Source organism: Trematomus bernacchii, unplaced genomic scaffold, assembly GCF_902827165.1.
Source record: "Trematomus bernacchii unplaced genomic scaffold, fTreBer1.1, whole genome shotgun sequence".
Taxonomy (NCBI): Eukaryota; Metazoa; Chordata; class Actinopteri; order Perciformes; family Nototheniidae; genus Trematomus; species Trematomus bernacchii.
This window is the reverse complement of record NW_022987562.1, coordinates 356,327-377,500: the sequence shown is the minus strand read 5'-3', so window position 1 is coordinate 377,500 and position 21,174 is coordinate 356,327. Positions and strand designations below refer to the sequence as shown.

Here is a 21,174-nt window from a genome sequence, read left to right as displayed (position 1 = left end):
TGTATTACAATTAAATCACGGTCAAATATGTTCATTTAGTTGTAGTTGTAGCCCCCTTGCCAGCGATTCTCTCTGACCAATCGGCAGTCGAGTGTTTACGTCACTAGTTTAGCATATTCAGCCCGGTTGTTGGCCCGGTAAGAACCTCGATTTTGGAGGGCCAGAAAAAAGGTGAAAAAGTAGCCCTGAGCCGGAACTACGCCTAGTGGAAAAGCAAAAAAAAAAAGGGCCGGGTTTGGCACGGCACGCTCAAACCGTGCTACAGTGGAAATGCGCCAATTAGAGACTGTTTGTTTGTTTATTTATATTATAGGGCTGTAGTGAATGTCATTTTATCCCATTTAAAGCTTCTATACAGGCTTCTTATGAAGTTTCCACCACTTTTTTATATCTACACGGCCACTACTGGAATTCATTTCAATAAATTATGTAATACTTATAATTGTTTAGATTGTTTTGTATATGCTACTTTGCAAAAAAACAGTGTAACATGGTATGAATACACATGCAAAAAAAAGCTGCAAAACATTCAATTTAATGTTTATTTATAATATAAAAGTCACGGTTATGAATGCAGCTTCAAACTATTTGCTTCATCCCTACTTTAGGAATTTCTCTGTTATGTTAAAGGGGACCTATCATGTAAAATGCACTTTTTTTTATGTCTTTTATACATAAATATGTGTCCCCGGTGTGTCTGATCCAGATTTGCGTCCGATATGACGTAATATCTGAAATGTGGACCCACGGCCCTATCAGAAACGTTGCTATCAGAAACAATGCCCGACTGTTTTGGACGTAATGTGGTCGGTGTTTACATTAGCATCGCTAACACTCAGAGCTAACCTGTACTGGAGAGCATGTGTGTGAAGAAGCAGGAAATAAAAAGGAACTCACCTTGTGGTATAACCGGCAAGAGAGAAAGCCTTTGAGCTCCATACTGTTTCAGAAATAATCCTTGATAATCCATGATATGGCGTTTCATCACGGCAGTATTTAGTTTAGACAGTAGCTGCCGGGTCCCGCATGAGCTCAGCCCCCTCCTCTTTTTATTTTGTATCAATCTTTTAAAGCTTCATGCCCAAAATCAGCACTTTTGAAACTCTGACTGATTATAATCTGTGTTGCACCTGCAGGGCATCACTGAAGCAGAGCGTGAGGCGTTTGAGCTTCTGCCCGACGACGAGCGTCAGTGTGATACATGTAAAACCACCTGCTTCCTCTCCGCTCTCGCCTGTTCCAACTGTCCCGAGCGCCTCGTGTGTCTCTACCACACTCAGGACCTGTGCAACTGCCCCACGGAAAAACTCTACCTCAGGTACGTTTCTCCTGAGCAGCTGTGTATAAATGCTTTCTTTCTAGTTTGATCTCAAGTGTCGGTGTTAATTCCCTCGTGTTTCCCCGTCACCCTGCAGATACAGATACACCCTGGACGAGCTGTTAGCCATGTTACACAGATTAAAGGTCCGCTCCGAGTCCTTTGACTCCTGGGCCAACAGAGTGAAGGAGGCACTGGAGCAGGAGGAAGGAAACAAGATAGGTGGGAAATCAACACACAAGAACTGTACATTTGTGAGATTTTGATTGGTCAGCATGTGTGTGTATATCGTTACTTGAGTTGGAACCGAATGTACATGATCTAACGATATTTACAACAAAAACTGTAAATGTCTTCATACATTTGATAGGAATTGTATTATCTTAAATAAAGTGGTTAAACCAATTTGACTTAATTGCAGGAATTGCTGATCTGGAGTTACTGAAGACGGAAGCAGCAGAGAGAAAGTTCCCCGACAACGAACTCCTGCGTAAACTCAACACTGTTCTTAAAGACATCGAGCGCTGCCAGCAGACCAGCACTGACTTCCTCCTCAGTAACTCAGGCAGCAGGTCGGTAGATCGGTGCTTCACATGAACACCAACTGTTTAATATCATGCTCTTACATACTCCTCTCTTCTCAGTGAGAGCAGGATGACGTTGGCAGAGCTGAAGTCGTTGGTAGAGACCATGCAGAACCTGCCCTGTGTGATCAGCCAGCTGGAGCAAGTGCAGGTGAGAAGAGAAACGTTTAGCTTCCCACTTCATGCACTTATACAAAATAAATGCTGCAGACACTTTGAATAAAAAGTTTAAAGGTTGTACCCTTATTTAGTGAACCTTTGTTCAAAATAGAAATAATTCCAAACTTAAGATAAATTAATACAAATGAATATTTAAGAATTTAAAAAAATGCACCAAAAACTATTTTAATGTATGGATAAATACTTTTAAAAAGTACTGCTTCAGAACTTTAAAAAAAACTTTGAATGGTGCATCCCTAAACCCAGTTTGTATTTTTCACCCATTTGAACTTTTCAAAATGTACTGTATACAAAAGTTAAAACAGCTTTTAGATGTTAGACATACAATAAAGCACATTTCTTTGTTTGATTTTCATTCATATTGTACGTTATTTACGTGATTTTTTTTTTTATTATATTATTACAAGTCCATAAAATATGTTTACAAAGTTTCACCTTTTATTTAGTGCAACAATGGCTAACCTTTGTACTGTTTGATTTTCCAGGCTGTTCTGCGGACGGTGGAGGATTTCCAGAGCCAGGCTCAGACTCTGGCCAGCGCCTGGAGGCGGGACTCTCCTCCCGAGGAGCTTCAGTCTCTGCTGGAGAGAGGAGCCACGCTGCCTGTCCTGGTCCCCGAGTGTGAGAACCTGGAGGGCCTGAAGGAGCAGGGAGTGTGGCTGGATGAGGTGAGGCGCACCCTGGGCACAGAGGGCGGGGAGAGGCAGGAGGTGATGCTGGACGTGTTGAGGACCCTGATGGAGGCGGGCTGCAACGTGTCACAAAGCGTTTCTGTGGAGACGGCCATGGCGGAGCTGCAGGAGCTGCTCACCATCGCAGAGCGCTGGGAGGAGAAGGCTCAGATCTGCCTGGAGCAAAGGTGAGAGGAACCTTTTGTGGAGGAAATTCTTAAAGGTCACCTATTGTGCAAAATCCACTTGTTCATGTCTCTTCTACATCAACATGTGTCCCCTCTTCTTCATGTCTCCTCTACATCCCTGCCCACATATTCCTAGTGTTACAGCCTTTGAAGTCAGATTCCACCTTGTCTTTGTACTGTCTCTTTGCATTTTGAATTGCTCTCCGGAGATCATACCTAGACTTCCTGTACTCCTCCAAATCTCCCGCTGTGTGCGCGAGAGTGCGCGCTTTCAGTTTGCCGCGCACCTCACCGTTTACCCAGGGCTTTTGATTTGGGAATGTCCGTACAGAAACCTTCGGTACCACGTCATCGATGCATTTCCCAATGTAGCAGATGACAGTGTCCGTGTGTGTGTTGATGTTATTGTCCTCAAACACACTCCAATCCGTAGATGCAAAGCAATCCTGCAGTGCTGAATCTGACTCCTCGCTCCATCGCTGTACTGTCCTTGTTATCGGTCTGTCCCTTTTAAGTTTCTGCTTGTACGCAGGCAACAACAGTAGTGAGATATGGTCTGATTTGCCGAAGGGAGGGCGAGGGAGAGCCTTATATCCATTCCGGAAAGGGGAATAAACATGGTCCAGTATGTTTCCCCCGCGCGTCGGGAAGTTGATGTGTTGGTAATATTTTGGCAAAACCTTCTTCATGTTGGCGGTGTTGAAATCTCCGGCCACAACGAACGCCGCATCTGGCCGTGAAGTCTCGGTTTTATCAATAAACCCAAACAGCTGATCGAGTGCCGTGTTGTTGTCGGCGAGTGGCTGCGGCGGGATATACACTGCTGTTATCACAACAGATGTGAATTCCCTCGGCAGATGGAAGGCCCGACATGAGATCATGAGGTGCTCGAGATGTGCGGAACAGTCCGATGAAATAATCTTCACATCTGAGCACCAGTTGTTGTTAGTCATTACACACACACCGCCTCCCTTACTTTTCCCCGAGTTAGCAGTCCGGTCCTGACGAAAAATAGAGAATCCGTCAGGGACAATAGCGGAGTCCGGGATAGCGGGGTTGAGCCAAGTCTCAGTGAGAATTAACACGTTACAGTTCTTAATGTCCCGTTGAAAAGCAATCCGGCTTCTGAGTTCATCTAGCTTATTTTCAATGGATTGAACATTAGCCAGAAGAATACTCGGAAGAGGGGGCCGATTCTCTCGTTTTCTCAGTCTGACCAGCAACCCGGCCCGGCATCCCCGCTTTGTCTTCTTCTTGCGTCTCTCAGGTAGAACAGCAACAGGTAGCCATGGTGAATCTCCATTGTTTGTCGGAGGGTTATTATTGTCCACGAAGTTTCGCAATTGGAAAAGTTCCTCTCTACTATATTGTATGGCAGAGTAGGTGCGGTCGGCTAGCATGTTGCGAACCATGTTAAAAGTAAAACGGCAAAAGTAAATGAAATATGTACAAAATACGAAAATGGGCAAAGTTGGAGAGGAGCACGTAGACGATGCGGCCATCTTCACCGGCGCATCATGTGTCCCCTCTTCTTCATCAACATGTGTCCCCTCTTCTTCATGTCTCTTCTTCATCAACATGTGTCCCCTCTTCTTCATGTCTCTTCTTCAGCAACATGTGTCCCCTCTTCTTCATGTCTCTTCTACATCAACATGTGTCCCCTCTTCTTCATGTCTCTTCTACATCAACATGTGTCCCCTCTTCTTCATGTCTCTTCTACATCAACATGTGTCCCCTCTTCTTCACGTCTCTTCTACATCAACATGTGTCCCCTCTTCTTCATGTCTCTTCTACATCAACATGTGTCCCCTCTTCTCCATGTCTCTTCTTCATCAACATGTGTCCCCTCTTCTTCATGTCTCTTCTACATCAACATGTGTCCCCTCTTCTTCATGTCTCTTCTACATCAACATGTGTCCCCTCTTCTTCATGTCTCTTCTTCATCAACATGTGTCCCCTCTTCTTCATGTCTCTTCTTCATCAACATGTGTCCCCTCTTCTTCATGTCTCTTCTTCATCAACATGTGTCCCCTCTTCTTCATGTCTCTTCTTCATCAACATGTGTCCCCTCTTCTTCATGTCTCTTCTTCATCAACATGTGTCCCCTCTTCTTCATGTCTCTTCTTCATCAACATGTGTCCCCTCTTCTTCATGTCTCTTCTTCAGCAACATGTGTCCCCTCTTCTTCATGTCTCTTCTACATCAACATGTGTCCCCTCTTCTTCATGTCTCTTCTACATCAACATGTGTCCCCTCTTCTTCATGTCTCTTCTTCATCAACATGTGTCCCCTCTTCTTCATGTCTCTTCTACATCAACATGTGTCCCCTCTTCTTCATGTCTCTTCTACATCAACATGTGTCCCCTCTTCTTCATGTCTCTTCTACATCAACATGTGTCCCCTCTTCTTCATGTCTCTTCTTCATCAACATGTGTCCCCTCTTCTTCATGTCTCTTCTTCATCAACAGGAACAAAGATTCTCTCTCTTTTTGTCCTGATCCATTTATATAAAAACCTGTCTGAAAATGAGCTGATCAGATTTTGGCCACTTTATGATGTCATAACGATGTTTTGGCTTGGGTAACCATTAGCCAATCAGCAACCAAGGTAACCCCCCCCCCCCCCCTTATCACCTGAATCTCCTCCTAAAGCACCATTGTGTTCTTTTTAACCAAATCTCTCTCAGAGGGGCGTGGGGAGGGGCTCCTTATTTTCATCTAAAGTAACAGACAGAGAATCAGCACTTTGGAAACAGGGCTGAAACAGAGGGGATTATGGGTAATGCTGCAATGATCTGTTTGGTGTTTCAGCCAATCAGAGACATGTTCTGTATATATCTGAGACCTATAATATATTGATGAAAAACAGTATAATAGGGGACCTTTAATAGAAACTGATAAATGATTAATGGACAAAGTTTGTCTTTTGTTATATTTAATAAAGTCATAAAGAAAGTCAAGTGAAAATGATCTCAAATGCAGGAACAGAGCTACTTCTTCCTCAGAGGATAGAGAAGTTCTGCACCCAGAACACAGCTCACAGTCGCACTCTATAGTAGAGAGAAAAGCCACCTGGTCCCACCCTTAAATTCCCTTAGGCATAATCTAAACATCCCCACCATTAAACCATAAAACCCCCTCGTCCTTAACCACTCGCATATCCCCCTTTACACATGTCTCTGTTAAACACATACAAGACTAAAAATACAACCGTGTAAAAGGCAATCAGAGTATAAGACTATATGGTTTAAATGATTATATAATAACTTGACACGACACCTTTTTCTCTGCTTCAGCTGCATAACTCTGAACTAGTTCATCCTGTTGTTAAGACGTTGAAATGTCATCGTCGTGCTGTTGTTCTTGCAGGCAAAAGCACCCTCTCTCCACCCTGGAGGCGATAGTGAACGAGGCTCAGCTGATTCCTGTGAAGCTGCCGAACATCCTGGCTCTGCAGGGCTGCCTCACTCGAGCCCAGGCCTGGGTCACAGACCTGGAGGAGATCCAGGTAGAGAAACAAACTAAATGTTATTCATATTTTATGATATCTGATATTCTTCCCAAGCACATACCACACAAAATAACACTTTCTATCTCAGAGAATATCCATGAATTTCAGCCATAACTGTCTGCCTTTTAATCTTGAATATTTGAGATGTTGCCACCCCTTCCTGTTACCTACAATGCTGTGATAAGTACCATGGCGTAACGACGACATTGTAGATTGTAGAATGAGTTGCTTAGCCATGGGAGGAAGGTAATATTCAGAGAAACCATCCGCAGAACTTGCAAGAAAATGTGTGGGTTTGTTTTGTACTTTGCTTCATTTTGTAATTGGAATACCTAATCAAAGAATACTTGGCAATCTGGTTTACAAGCAAGGAAATACCTGTGGTTTTTGCCCAAATTCAACATGTTATTGTAAGCATCTGAACATTAAGACATTAAGTGAATCTTTTTTTGCATTATGAACTACAACGCAAAGGCAGATGAAAAATATCTCCTTGTTCCACACTGTTGCATTTCCTCACTAGTGGTTGTATCTTTTAACTTTGTAAAATAATCTCAGAGAATTTCTGATATCTTTCCCACACATCACACGTTTCATCTCGGAGAATATCCATGAATTTCCGATGGATATTTGAGATTGAACCTGTTCAACCCGGAGGCCCCCTGTCCACTTAACTGCTCTATAACTCATTGATTTGACCTACAATGGCCCTAGAATGCTGTCATCACATTTAATTGAAGTACCCCAAATTGCAAATGAACCTTATACTGTATAATAATAATAATAATTAATGACATTGTTATTCGAGCGCTTTTCCAAGTGTTCAAAGCGCTTTACATTACATATTACTAGGGCTGTCAAGTTAACGCGTTAATAAAGTTTGCCGGGGAGACGCCTGGACAACAACAGCTTAACATTATGGAGGACGAGGGGCTGTGTTAGATCATTCGGATCGCATCCAACGTGTCGACTGCACATCACAGCGCATTATTTTGACCCTAGGTGGGAACTTCAGTCTCATGCTTTGACTGTTATGAAGACAGAGGAGCGGCATTTTGCCGACAACTGTAAACAGGCTTGTCTGTTTGAGCAACTGGCTCAGTGCAGAGAAGTACACAGGGGTGTGAGAGAGTGAGAGTGAGAGTGAGAGTGAGAGTGAGAGTGAGAGTGAGAGTGAGAGTGAGAGTGAGAGTGAGAGTGAGAGTGAGAGTGAGAGTGAGAGTGAGAGTGAGAGTGAGAGTGAGTGAGTGAGTGAGAGTGATCAAATGATAATAAACAAACATTTGCATAAAGCATATTTGTCCACTCGTATGTTGATAAGAGTATTAAAAACTTGAAAAATATTCCTCTAAGGTACATTTAGAACAGATACAAAAATTGCGATTAAATATTGTAATCGACTGACAGCCCTACGTATTACACATATTGGACATGTAAGAGCGAATACTGTGGACAATACCCACAGGAGCAAATTAGGGTGAAGTGTCTTGCCCAAGGACACAACGGTGAATAATCAGTGATCTCCTTGGTTTGCAGAATGGAGAGCATTACCCGTGCCTGGACGACCTGGAGGGCCTGGTGGCCATCGGGAGGGACCTGCCCGTCTACATGGAGGAGCTGCGTCAGCTGGAGCTGCAGGTGGCCTCCGCTCACTCCTGGAGAGAGAAGGCCACCAAGACCTTCCTGAAGAAGAGCAGCCAGCACAGCCTGCTGGAGGTCAGCAACATTATATTTCTGTCATTAATGCAACAAGATAAGTTATCATATGGATTCATTCAAGGCAAGTTTATTCATATAGCACTTTTCAACACAAGGCAAAGTGCTTTACAAAAATGAAAGACATTAAGAGCATAAAACACATTAGAAACATTACAAAGCAAAGATAATAAAACATGAATAACAAAGGTTCATGAATAAAAGTTACAGTGCAGTGTGAGATGGGAATAGTTCAATTAAAAGCAGCGGGAAAAATAAAGTCTTCAGCCTGGATTTAAAAGTAGTTAGAGACAATTACAATATCCCTAATTCTCACATTCCTCTAGCCCAGGGGTGTCAAACTCGAGGCCCGGGGGCCAAATCCGGCCTGTGACTTCATTTTATGTGGCCCCACAAGAGCTTGCAAAGAATATAATACGTTTATTATATGGTTAAAATGCCGATTTACAGAAGCATGTTGCCCATAAACTACATGTCCCACAATGCATCTCAGATATGCCTTTTTCTCAGAATTGTTATATATTTTTTTTAAATGTCACTTTTTTTTTATTTATAATTTGGCTTTTCTTTTTAAATCATTTTGTGACATTCTCACTGAAGAGACTTGCAATTATTTGCCGTAGACTTCTGCTTTCAGACGTAGTTAATTATGAAGTTATTACCCTATCCGATAATAATCCAATGCAGAGGCAATAATGTAATTTAATACATTATTTTCTATATATTAAATATTTATATATGTATTCTTGTATAGTCTTAAAGCTACAACCGGCCCTTTGAGTGCAACCATAATGCTGATGTGGCCCTCGATGAAATTGAGTTTGACACCCCTGCTCTAGCCCTAGTCTTCCCGTGAAATTATAGTTCTTTTGACAGTTTTCTAACCTTTTTATATTCCTTTCATCCTTCTCTTTCCTCCATTTTGCACCCTTAGACAACAACCTTTCCCTTTTTTACTGTTACCCGAACCCATCTTTGACCTTTAAAACACTTTGCTTTTCAATTCCCAGAATTAGAATATTTAAAATGTTAAATTAAATTCAAGGCTTTATTTTAAATGTGCACAGTAGCTTCAGTGTAGATAGGGCAATGAAAAACTTAAGTCCCAGGCTCCTCCTACAGGGCAACATAAATATAGAATAGAATTGGGAGGGATGAGACCCTCTGTAATGGCCACACATGCAGAGCACACAGTGACATGTGTTCTCTGCTTTTAACCCATCCTAGTACCAGGAGTCTAGTACCAGGAGTCTAGTACCAGGAGTCTAGTACCAGGAGTCTAGTACCAGGAGTCTAGTACCAGGAGTCTAGTACCAGGAGTCTAGTACCAGGAGTCTAGTACCAGGAGTCTAGTACCAGGAGTCTGGTACCAGGAGTCTGGTACCAGGAGTCTGGTACCAGGAGTCTAGTACCTAGCACCAGGAGTCTAGCACCAGGCGTCTAGTACCAGGAGTCTGGCACCAGGCGTCTAGTACCAGGAGTCTGGTACCAGGAGTCTAGTACCAGGAGTCTGGTACCAGGAGTCTAGTACCAGGAGTCTAGTACCAGGAGTCTGGTACCAGGAGTCTAGTACCAGGAGTCTGGTACCAGGAGTCTGGTACCAGGAGTCTAGTACCAGGAGTCTGGTACCAGGAGTCTAGTACCAGGAGTCTGGTACCAGGAGTCTGGTACCAGGAGTCTGGTACCAGGAGTCTAGTACCAGGAGTCTAGTACCAGGAGTCTGGTACCAGGAGTCTGGTACCAGGAGTCTGGTACCAGGAGTCTGCTCAAGGGCACCAGGGCAGGAGGTGAACTGGGACCTCCAAGTAGCAGTCCACACTCCATATTTTAGGTCTGGTCAGGGACTTGAACCGGCGACCCTACAGCTCACAGTCCAAGCCCCTACTGACTGAGCCACTGCCAGACCAATATAGGACATAGAACAAATAAAACAGATGCAAGTAAATACAAATGAAATTGTGTAAGAAGAGTCTATATACAAGTAAATGGAATATGATAAATAATTAGCAAGATGCAAACGGATGAATGTTTATGGATGTTCTTTCAAAAGTTCCGGTGTTTAATAGTCTTATGGCCTGTGGGATGAAAGCATTAAAGTCCGGTGTTTCCTTGCAGGTGTTGTGTCCGTGTGCAAAGAGGCGAGAGAGGCGGGACGAGATGGATCAGCTGGACGAGCCTTTAGAGGATTCTGACTCCAACACACTGGGCCTCTCTGCTCACGACCTGAGGGACCCTGCAGCTATTGTGAGTCCAAATTTAAGCGTCCATTAAGTGAAAGTCGACTGGGCAGCTAATTCTTCAGGCGTTGTTCATGTCGGTCGACTAAAGGCTTTTGTTTTGAACTCAGACTCACATTATTATTCTAAGTGTCTGATAACATCATAAAAGGATCCAAAGTCAAGCTCAAGGATACATGTTGTTGCAAAAACACACAAGGTGACTTTTTGTGTTGGAAATGTGAGTGAGTGTTGAAGAGAGAAATGTCAGTGTTGAATATGTAGCTGATTTCCACAATGTGGATTTAAACAAGACTTCACTATGAGGAAAACTTAGATAGACACAAAAACAGAGAGAGCTTATATATATATATATATATATATATATATATATATATATATATATGCAGAGATGTTTTTGTTCTTTGCAGAGGGGGTTTTGTGACTGCCTGTTGCAGCGTCATCACTCGATGCTCAACGGATATTAAAGTGCCTTTAGTCATTGAGAGACAAAAATAGGTTCCACAAAGAATTCAAGTGACCCTTTTCATAGATACATTTCTGTGTTCTTAAATACATATTATTTCTGTGTGTAAAATGTGTGTGTCTCGTCTCCAGGTGATGGCGTTCAAAGAGGGCGAGCAGCAGGAGAAGGAGGCGCTGCTGAGGCTACAGAAAGGGAACATGTGTAAATCTGGACTAAACTCGGCGGGGGGGAGCAGCAACAGCAGCAGCGGCTCGGAGGAGAAGGAGAATGGGAGGTGGGACATGGACAACGCCATGGAGACGGACATATCCAGCCACTCGGAGAACTCTTTATCAGAGAACGGGAACCACACACACACTCCTCAGGCGGTGTGTGTGTGCTCCGCTCAGCCTCGGGCTCCTCAGCTGCGATGCCACCTCTGTAAGGACTGGTTCCACGGGGGCTGCGTCTCCTTCCCCTCCCTGTTCCCCTCCTCCGGGCCCCAGGAGAGCGCCCTCTGCTGGTGGGACTGGGACTCGCGCTTCTTGTGTCCGCGGTGCCAGAGGTCGCGGCGGCCCCGTCTGGAGACCATCCTGGCGCTGCTGGTGGCGCTGCAGAGGCTGCCGGTGCGCCTGCCGGAGGGAGAGGCCCTGCAGTGCCTCACCGAGAGGACCATCACCTGGCAGGGCCGCGCTAAAGAGGCCCTGGAGACCCCCGAGCTGCAGGGGGCCCTTCAGAGGCTGCAGGAACTCAAAGAGACTCTGCGTCAGGAGGCAGAGAGGGACAACGGAGAGAAGGTGAGGAGCTCTGTGATCGTTTTATCAGACTCTGAGGGAGGCGAGGGAGAGGAGGGAGTCATCGATCTGACCGACGAGAACTCGCCCAAGAAGAAAAGCAAGGAGAGCAACGGTGTTCCGGTAAACAAGCCTATTCTTACTCTTTATTATACTAAACAAACTGTGAAACTGACTCAAATAACCGTTAGATTTCATTTTGTCTTTACATTCATTCTCATATATTAAGTTGACTTCCTTTTCCCCCACAGGCTGGATGTGAAAATGGCATCAACAAGAAGTTAAATGTTACAGGTAAGACGTGTTGATTTTAAGGGCTGCAACTCACAATTATCTATTTTATCGATCAAGTTTATAATTTCTTTATGTATTATTTGGTCTGAAAATGAAGTACAAAAATATAAAAAACAGCATCCCAGTTCCTCATTCTGTTTTTAAAAAAATTCCAAAACACGAATATATTTAACTAAGGGGGTTGTCGGGCCAAACCACGCCCCTTAGCTGTGATATAATGAGCATATATCACGGCCTGAAGTGAGCTATTGCTTTTATAAAACGGTTACCAAGTGTGGCAATATGAAAGAAAAATACACACTCTAATTTAAATAGTTTTTATTAGTAAATAATGATGTTCAAAATAAAATAGTCCCTCTGTTGCCTTCTGCACGAAACATAGTGCGAGGTGGTTGCTATGCAACAACACTAACAACAGCTAGCGAACATATTAGACAGAGAGCGTTGATCCATTATTTGGCTATTTATTTACATTAATTTGTATGTTGCCGTTTATTGTGCACCCACTGAAAAACTGTCCAGCATCAGTAGCATGGCTTACGTGGTTACTTGTATCGGCTGAGGTTGTTCTAGGCTGTTGCTTTGCGTGGTGAGAATATTGCTCCACTTTCTCCGGTCCCCGAGATTCGGCTTCCAGTAGCTCTGAAGAGAGCTTTTGCACCTGTGGCCACTAACGGCCCCTACACACGGCGGCGTGCGTTGAAGCTTCAACGCTTCTGCCCATTCACTTTGAATGTAGCTCTGCATGTCGTCGTTTAGGGGCTTTCTGGAGATAGGCACTCCTCAATCCACTCCTCCATAGTAAGGCCACCCCGGAGGTCCAAGTTAACCTTACATGTTTCCATCTTAAGCTTTGTTAGTTAGTTTCGTAACGGACGTGTTGTAACGGTTATAACGGTTGTAGCTGTTTCTCAGACGCGGAGGGATACTGACTTGTGAAAAATAACTACAATTCTACCCGTGATATACGCTCATTATATCACGGCTAAGAACCAATCAGATTGCTTGATTTGACTTGTCAGTTTTATAATTACTCTTATATGATATAAAATAGAGGAACATTGGAAATCTTCACATAATAGAGGCTGAAAAAGGCACTTTTTTGACATTTTTGCAATAAATATTTTTAACTACCTGTTAATTGCATAATTTCAAAGCGTCTCCTCACTGTTTCCCCCTCTCCCCCCCCAGGTGTGGGCTCTCTGCTGGCCCTGCTGCCCCTGCTGAAGGGGGGGGTGGTGGAGCTGCTCCCTGCCTCCAGAGAGCAGCTGGAGGATCTGCAGCTAGAGGGAGACCTGCTGGAGGTTTCTCTGGATCAGAGCCTCACCATCCACAGGGTCCTGCAGGCCGCCTCCAGCCCCCCCACAGACACACTGCGCACGCTCATACAGGTCAGCAACATAACTCTCTAACTTTGAGGTGCGTTTCCACAATGCATAACCAGTGTTGGCAAAAGTACACGCATCCTTTACTCAAGTAGAAGTACAGATACTCGTGTTTAAAAATACTCTGGTAAAAGTAGAAGTACTGACTAAACTTCTTTACTCAAGTCAAAGTAAAGAGGGCTTTGAAATGTACTTCAGTAAAAAGTACCCATAACTAGCAGCTGTTTTAAAGAGTACCTGACCTCCCTTTATATTAATAGAACAATAATGTCATTGTTAGCTAATGAATGTTTCCATGCTGAACAACGGCAACATGACAACGTTTTCATTGGTCCCTCTTCTTTAGAGAAGACCAGGAAATGATGGATACACGGATCGTGTTCAAATCAATAGGCACGCAATGACTCTAAATAATAATGATCACGCCACCAAACACACATTCAAACTAAAGGAACCAGCCTGTTTGGGAAATGTGAGAAGTAGAAAGTACAGGTATTTGTGTTCAACATGTAAGAAGTAGAAAGTACAGGTATTTGTGTTCAACATGTAAGAAGTAGAAAGTTCAGGTATTTGTGTTCAACATGTAAGAAGTAGAAAGTACAGGTATTTGTGTTCAACATGTAAGAAGTAGAAAGTACAGGTATTTGTGTTCAACATGTAAGAAGTAGAAAGTACAGGTATTTGTGTTCAACATGTGAGAAGTAGAAAGTACAGGTATTTGTGTTCAACATGTAAGATGTAGAAAGTACAGGTATTTGTGTTCAACATGTAAGAAGTAGAAAGTACAGGTATTTGTGTTCAACATGTAAGAAGTAGAAAGTACAGGTATTTGTGTTCAACATGTAAGAAGTAGAAAGTACAGGTATTTGTGTTCAACATGTAAGAAGTAGAAAGTACAGGTATTTGAGTTCAAAATGTGAGAAGTAGAAAGTACAGGTATTTGTGGTAAAAAGTCGTCAGAAAAATTAGTAGTGGAGTAAAGTACTGATACCAGAAAAATGTACTTAAGTACAGTAACAAAGTATTTGTACTCCACTACTTCCCACCTCTGCTTTTAGAGATGGAAAGCAAAATATCTGCATACAAATGAGACGGTGGTCTGTACTGATTGTATGTACAAAGAACACAAACGAACAATAACGAGTAAATTAATCTCCTGCATTCACTGCCAGTGAGCCTCAGACACACCATTATTTACCAAAATAAATCTGACTATTATATTAACGCATGAGGCTTAAAGGTAGGGTAGGTAAGTTTGAGAAACCGGCTCGAGATACACTTTCTGTTATATTCCATGGAATGCTCTTAACATCCCGATAGCAATGAATATCTTAAGTGCTTTGACAACAAATCCATAAAAAAATGTCATCTGTGGAAGCCGTAGTACTGTAAAAAGCACGACCAATCATTTGAGCCGGCCCGGCTAAAATAACTGGATGGCCTACCTGCCTGTCAGCCTTCCATCTGTGCACAAACTTATCTCGTGCCCTCATTGGTCATGTGCGCGTTCGTGTGTGTTGGAGGAGGGGCTCTGTAAGGAAGTGGAAGATTTTCTCCGGTTGTGTATTTTCAAATTCTAGCGCACTCGAGCCGGTTTCTCCAAAATGACCTGCCCCACCTTTAAGAAGACACTTAAGACGCTAAATCTGACAACAGGGTTTTGGAACAAAAACGTCATTAGTGCAAACGAGTAAAGACTATTTTGGGAATACTGCTCTAAACTTTGATCAAAGCGTGTCAGTGCCGTCTACACATATTTAATTCAAGGTGCCCTTTGGATTGTTTGACAACACTTTTTATTTACTTTAGATTTATAAAACTCAGTGTGTCTTTGAGGCAAAAGAAACATGTTGAATAAAAGATTTAGAATTTTGTCTTTGAAGTTTGAACATGCTTTATTGATTTGTCTGCAGTCCTCTTCTTCTACTTGTTCTGCTTAGTGTCTTTCGTCTTTGCCAGTGTCCCCTAGTTCAATCATGATGGACATAATGGATTTCTGATTAATTCAATTCATCTTAACTACATAATCCTCCCATAGTCTGTTGAAAAGTTCATCATTTCCATTAATAAAATGACATTTTATGTAAAAATGTGTTCTTTTTTTTACATTTCTGTGAGTTTAAAATGCTCTGTTTTATCAAGAGTACATTCTGACAGGTGAAGGAGCTAGCAGTTCTTTTCGGAGGGACAGGATAATATGAAGTTGTTAGTGATGTCAGTCCACTGCTTCCTCTCTGATAATCCCCCCTCTCTCTCTCTCTCTCAGATTGAGCTGGAGGAGCAGAGGCGATCGAGCCGAGGCCGAGCGAAGGACTCAAAGAGGAAGAGGAAGAGTCACAGAGGAGGAAGTGGAGAAGGAGCCGGGGGGCGGTCACTGGATTCTTCAGAGTCAAAGAAAACCTGCCCCCTCAAACACAGCTCCCCCCCTCAGTTACCTGTCTACACCAAACCAGAGGTAACCCCCCCCCCTTCTTATCTTTCAGTTACTTAAACACTTGTGCCCTAATAAGGACATGTGTAATAATGTGTGGAAGTATATTAACATACTGGCGTTTTAAAGGATTACAATTCTGACAATAAATAAATATTTTAAATATCATGCATGATCTTAACTACCAAATCTTTAACTCTCTCTATATAGATAGTTTTAATTTAATTGTATTAGTATTTTCTTTTGTTGATCTTTAATTCAAAACAACATGGCCGTTATGTAAACAAAGGATTATAATACTAATACAAATAATTAAATAATACATTTGCTATAATGTGGACTAATTTGAGTAAAGGTGGAACAAAAGATATTAATATAAAGTCTTTTTAAAACAGTTATAGTAGCAGGGGGTCCGCGGGGTCTTAAAAAATATAAAAAATTGATAAATCAATTTAGCGAAAATTAAGGCTATTAAAAAGTATTAAACGGCATTTTCCAAGGTATTACATTTTGTAGCTTGTTTTCAATAAGTATATAAATTGTCCAAAGAGGTATTCTACCGTGTGCCTGAATGTATTCATTGCGTAGGTGTGTAGTGTGATTCTGTGTAGTTTATTTATGGCATCCCGTTGGATTTGACGTCATCTGAACAGGACATCTCACGCTCACTGCTTGATAGCGCGCGCAGGTCCGTTTACGCCGGTTGTTAAACAACATCGTTATGGGGAAATGCAAGTTTGCGTCCAAATGGTTGGAAGATAAGGAGGAAGGACAATCAATACTGTATATAGTAAATGTGAGGTAAAGTGTGTCGCCAAGGTAACCGGTTAAAACTCGAAGTGGCGATGAGGTCTTAAAATGTATGGAAAGGGTCTTAAAAAAGGTCTTAAAGGAATTACATTTGACTTCAGGATTCCTGCATATACCCTGAGTAAGAATTGATGTCCTTAAGTGGGATATTTTTTTTATATCTGAAACTGTAAATTAATTCAAGTTTTATTTGACATTAACATATTTCCTTTTTCTCCTTGGTCAGATTTTGTGATAAAGTCACGGCTGGAGCTCTGTTTAAAGGATCGTCGGAGGAAGTGTCAGAAAGATGCCGGACATCCCCCCCCCCTCTCTCACCCCCCCCCCCCCCCCCCCCCCTCCCCCCTCTACACCCCCTCTCATCCCTCACCCAGACACTAACAGAGCCACAACTTATTCTACACTCCACCGCCATATCTCCCCCCAAAACGTTACTCCCTGGACCCATGTCAGACTGAGGGGGGGGTCTCAGAGGTCGGTCAGTATGCTTCGTTATCCCAGCCGTATTAAAAGTTAGTTCATCATGATGTCGGATAAGCTATTTAGTCCGAGTTGTGAGTTTGGACCCCGCAGCCGAGGAGTTTTACTGCTGATCCTTAAAGTCAACAGCACCGTGGTTACACTTGTATTTTTTTAGCTGTATTGAATCTTGTGTTTGATGCTGTTTTTGAGGAGACATGCATTTTTTTGAATAAACTGAGAACATTTTGGGAAGTGTTAAAAACAGGCATTAGTGTTTTTGGTGCTACTTTCCCAGAATTAATATCTGTACCTCTTGGCTGTCTCCTCCTTTCCTTTCCCCCCCCCTTTTTTTTTTTAAGCACCCATCCTTTTGACTCCATATTTTATTCCTTTTCAAGTTCCCCCCCTCCCCTCGTTCTTTATCTCTCTTTAAGGTAACTTCACTGTAACTCATTTTGTTTCCTGGTTTCAAATATTATTATTATTATTATTATTGATATTTCAGACACGCAGTCGTTGTGAGTTTGTGTATAAACTTTTCATTTAAATGTTGCCTTTGTTTCTTTTCACTCTTGTTAGAAAAATAAAGGTTTAGAATTGTTTAGGATATGTTGACTCCTTATTTCTCATCAAAAAATGCTTTAAAGGTGACCTATCATGCTATTTTTAGGCAATAGCATAGGTCTCAGATATATACAAATATATAAAAAACATGTCTATGAAGTGTTTTGCTCAAAATACCAAACAGATCACCCATTCTAGCCATGCCTCATATCCCTCTATTTCACTTCCTGTTTCAAAAGTGCTGATTTGGGGTATAAAGCTTTAAAAAATTCAAAATTGATTCAAAATTAAAAAGGAGGGGTCTGAGCTCATGCGGGACCCGGCAGCTACTGTCTAAACTAAATACTGCCGTGATGAAACGCCATATCATGGATTATCAAGGATTCTTTCTGAAACAGTATGGAGCTCAAAGGCTTTCTCTCTTGCCGGTTATACCACAAGGTGAGTTCCTTTTTATTTCCTGCTTCTTCACACACATGCTCTCCAGTACAGGTTAGCTCTGAGTGTTAGCGATGCTAATGTAAACACAGACCATACGTCCAAAACAGTCGGGCATTGTTTCTGATAGCAACGTTTCTGATAGGGCCGTGGGTCCACATTTCAGATATTACGTCATATCGGACGCAAATCTGGATCAGCTCCGTTGTAGCCCCGTTTTTAGAGATTTGGGTACGGAGGAAAAGAGAGGGTTTTATTTTCTGACGCTGCGTGAGTTCCCTGACACACCGGGGACACATCTTTATGTATAAAAGACATCAAAAAGTGCATTTTGCATGATAGGTCCCCTTTAAGAAATGTATAATTAAGGACATCAACCACATTTATTTAATCATCACAGCATTTATTTAGAAAAGCTTTCACTGGAAAATGGCCGACACACAACAAACGTCACAATATTGAACAAATACACCATGTTTGCTTTGAGTTTTCAAGCAAGTTCATAGAAAGACACATCCACAATTACAGAATGTTAAAGGCTTAAAATGGAAAGAAAAACATTTCAGCCTCAATATCAAACATGCATATAAGCCAAATGAAAAGATCAGCTTTTGTTCACAGGGTTTTAGAAACACCCCATTATTGGCTGTTGTTCATTATAGGTACGTTCGCTGTTGGAGCACTTTTAATAAGCAAAATCTTCTGTTTTGAGTTAAAAAAAAATACAGGAAAAGTATAGAAAAATCTGCTGGCAATGAAGCATTTAACTGGGATTTAGTTTGCAAAAGTTAGTCTTGATTTCCAATGAACTAGGCTTGTTCACAGTCGACAGTGAAATACATTATTTTGCATACTGACCAAAACGTCTTGTACGTCTAAGTAAAAAAAAAAAAAGATTTTATGGTTTTCATTTAAATGGCAACTGTACGGCGGCGCAAAAACACTTCCATTAGGAGAAACGCGCTGCAGCTTAAAAAGTAAATGCAAAAATAAAACTCAAATTTGCCAAAACATGTAAATGAAGAAACCTCTTCACCAACAAACATGTGCAGCGTTTCCTAAATGCTGCACATGCAAATCAACATATGCTCCAAGAAAGGAAACCAGGGACACTAAAGGTTGGTGAACAATTTTTCTAAATGCTGTGCACGTGATTTCAAGTTGGTAAAAATGTTTCTTCATTTGCAGGTTTTTCTGCATCGTTTTTCAAAATGCAGTGCGTTTTTCCTCATGGACTGTGGACGTTGTAGCGCTTATATTTCAGTAAATACCAATGTACCTTTTATGAATGAAAAATCAAAGGTTTTCTGTGCTTTGTTTGACACCCTGTGCCTTTCTCCAAAAACATAAGAGAAAACGCCCGACATTTTGTCCGTGCTTCAGCGTTCAACTCGGTACCTTCAGCCTTTTTTTCAATTGTTTGAAAGTTGTGCTCTACAGTGAAGTCTGCCTGAAAGAAAGGCACCGCTCAGCTCGTCGTTATCAAAAAAGCATCTGTGGTGAGACAATGCCGTCCTGTATCAAAACAAAAGCCGCTTTCACACCAAGTACTTTGCCGTACTTAGTTCCCAGCACTTAGTACCCTATGGAACTAAAGAGCAGATCGCGTTCACACCGGAATAAGTTCCCTGAGGGAAGATTAGTCAAATGAAGCCGCTGACGTCATTTCTTCTTCTTCTGCTTTGGGTTTACTGGCAGGCCGCAAACCACTTCACGGTGTATACTGCCACCCGAAGTCCCCGGCCGGAAGTCCCCAGAGTTGGGGACTGGCTTCAGTAGAAGCTGCTGGGACTCCCAGCAGCTTCTACTGAAGCCTTCCCAGTAAATCGCCAGAACGCCGACACCTCCTCATCACTCCACCGCTACCATGTTTTATTTTGTGTTGCCATAAGTTATTCTCTCTCCGTTGGTGCGCGGGGCTAATGCTAATGCTAATAATGCTAATGCCAGCAAATACAATGGCGGCTTCAAAACACTTTTCAGAGTTTTACGGGGCGTGGTTTGCAATTCGCCCAGCCAATCAGAAATTGGTACTTTTTTCTCCCCAGGAAAGTACCACCTCTAGCAGGCACTAAAAATGGGGGAAAAGTTCTCTGAACTAAGTTCTCTTTTTGGTGTGAACGCAAAATTCCAGGCACTATCGGAACTAAACGGGAAAAGTACTCCGGTGTGAAAGCGCCTACTGAAAAGGGGGTAAAAGTTCTCATGAACTAAGTTCTCTTTTTGGTGTGAACGCAAAATCTCAGGAACTATTGGAACTAAACGGGAAAAGTAAGTGGAAAAGTACTCGGGTGTGAAAGCGCCTAAAGGAGCATTTGTACATGAAGACTACAAGAATGAAGACGATTTAACTACATCCACCGGCACACAATGTCCTTTTGAAAAATGTCCTTCAGCAAACGGACTCTAAATATACAGTTTTATGGCACAGAAGTGGCTTTTTGCTCATGTGTTCACATTGTTCTCAGCCCCACTTTAGATTTTCCTCCATTCTCTCCTTCATACAAATGTAGAGGCCTGCAAAAACTACTTTTGTGCAACACTCCTCTAATGGCTAAACCGCAGGGGGTGCCATCTCTCCTTTATATAGGAAGATGCTCATCTTTTCCTCTGCGTGTCTTTCCTCTTCTTTTTGTTTTGTGCATCGACTGTGTGACATTCAAATCGGAAAAGCTGGTTCAAGTGTCTGTGAAAGACAAAGCGATCACAGTCCTTCCGTGTGAGAGGAGAGGTAAAGCATTGTGAAAATGTCTGGAAAACCTTTCCTGAGTCCATTCGTATGTTTGAAATGGATTCAGCGCATTCAAAAATGACCGCGTTTCTTTTGTGGCGTTTGTAAATCTGCATTTATGTAAAGCATCTGCAGTTTGGAATCAAGAAGATTGTAAATGTGTGCTTCGACTCTCTGGCAGCTTCCGTCATTAGCATCCTCCAAATGTTTACGTTGGTGCCTAATGTGTGCTTCTTTATATTACCATCTTTGCCCGCCTGCAGATACATTTTGGTGCCAAGTTTGACTAAAAGCAGCTCGTGTTCTTCCAATAGTCTCGATCAAAACACATATTTCTCACCAATCTCGAAACCCATCAGATATTGCTCTGAAGACAAAAAGCCTCTTGGGGTAACTAGGGAGTGTCAACAGCGGTT

General features: G+C 42.3%; 1 protein-coding gene across 1 annotated transcript in view; it reads left to right on the top strand.

Annotated features, from left to right (window-relative positions):
* The window catches only part of kdm5c (lysine (K)-specific demethylase 5C), a 39,065-nt gene extending 22,184 nt beyond the window's left edge, over positions 1-16,881 (top strand). The window contains 13 exon segments of the mRNA XM_034124156.1: positions 1,137-1,318; positions 1,416-1,540; positions 1,740-1,890; positions 1,963-2,053; positions 2,568-2,941; positions 6,310-6,448; positions 7,988-8,167; positions 10,283-10,411; positions 11,002-11,766; positions 11,895-11,937; positions 13,129-13,328; positions 15,589-15,777; positions 16,790-16,881. Coding sequence (XP_033980047.1) covers positions 1,137-1,318; positions 1,416-1,540; positions 1,740-1,890; positions 1,963-2,053; positions 2,568-2,941; positions 6,310-6,448; positions 7,988-8,167; positions 10,283-10,411; positions 11,002-11,766; positions 11,895-11,937; positions 13,129-13,328; positions 15,589-15,777; positions 16,790-16,798 — 2,577 coding nt within the window. The 3' untranslated portion in view covers positions 16,799-16,881.
* The last annotated feature ends 4,293 nt before the right edge of the window (positions 16,882-21,174 follow it).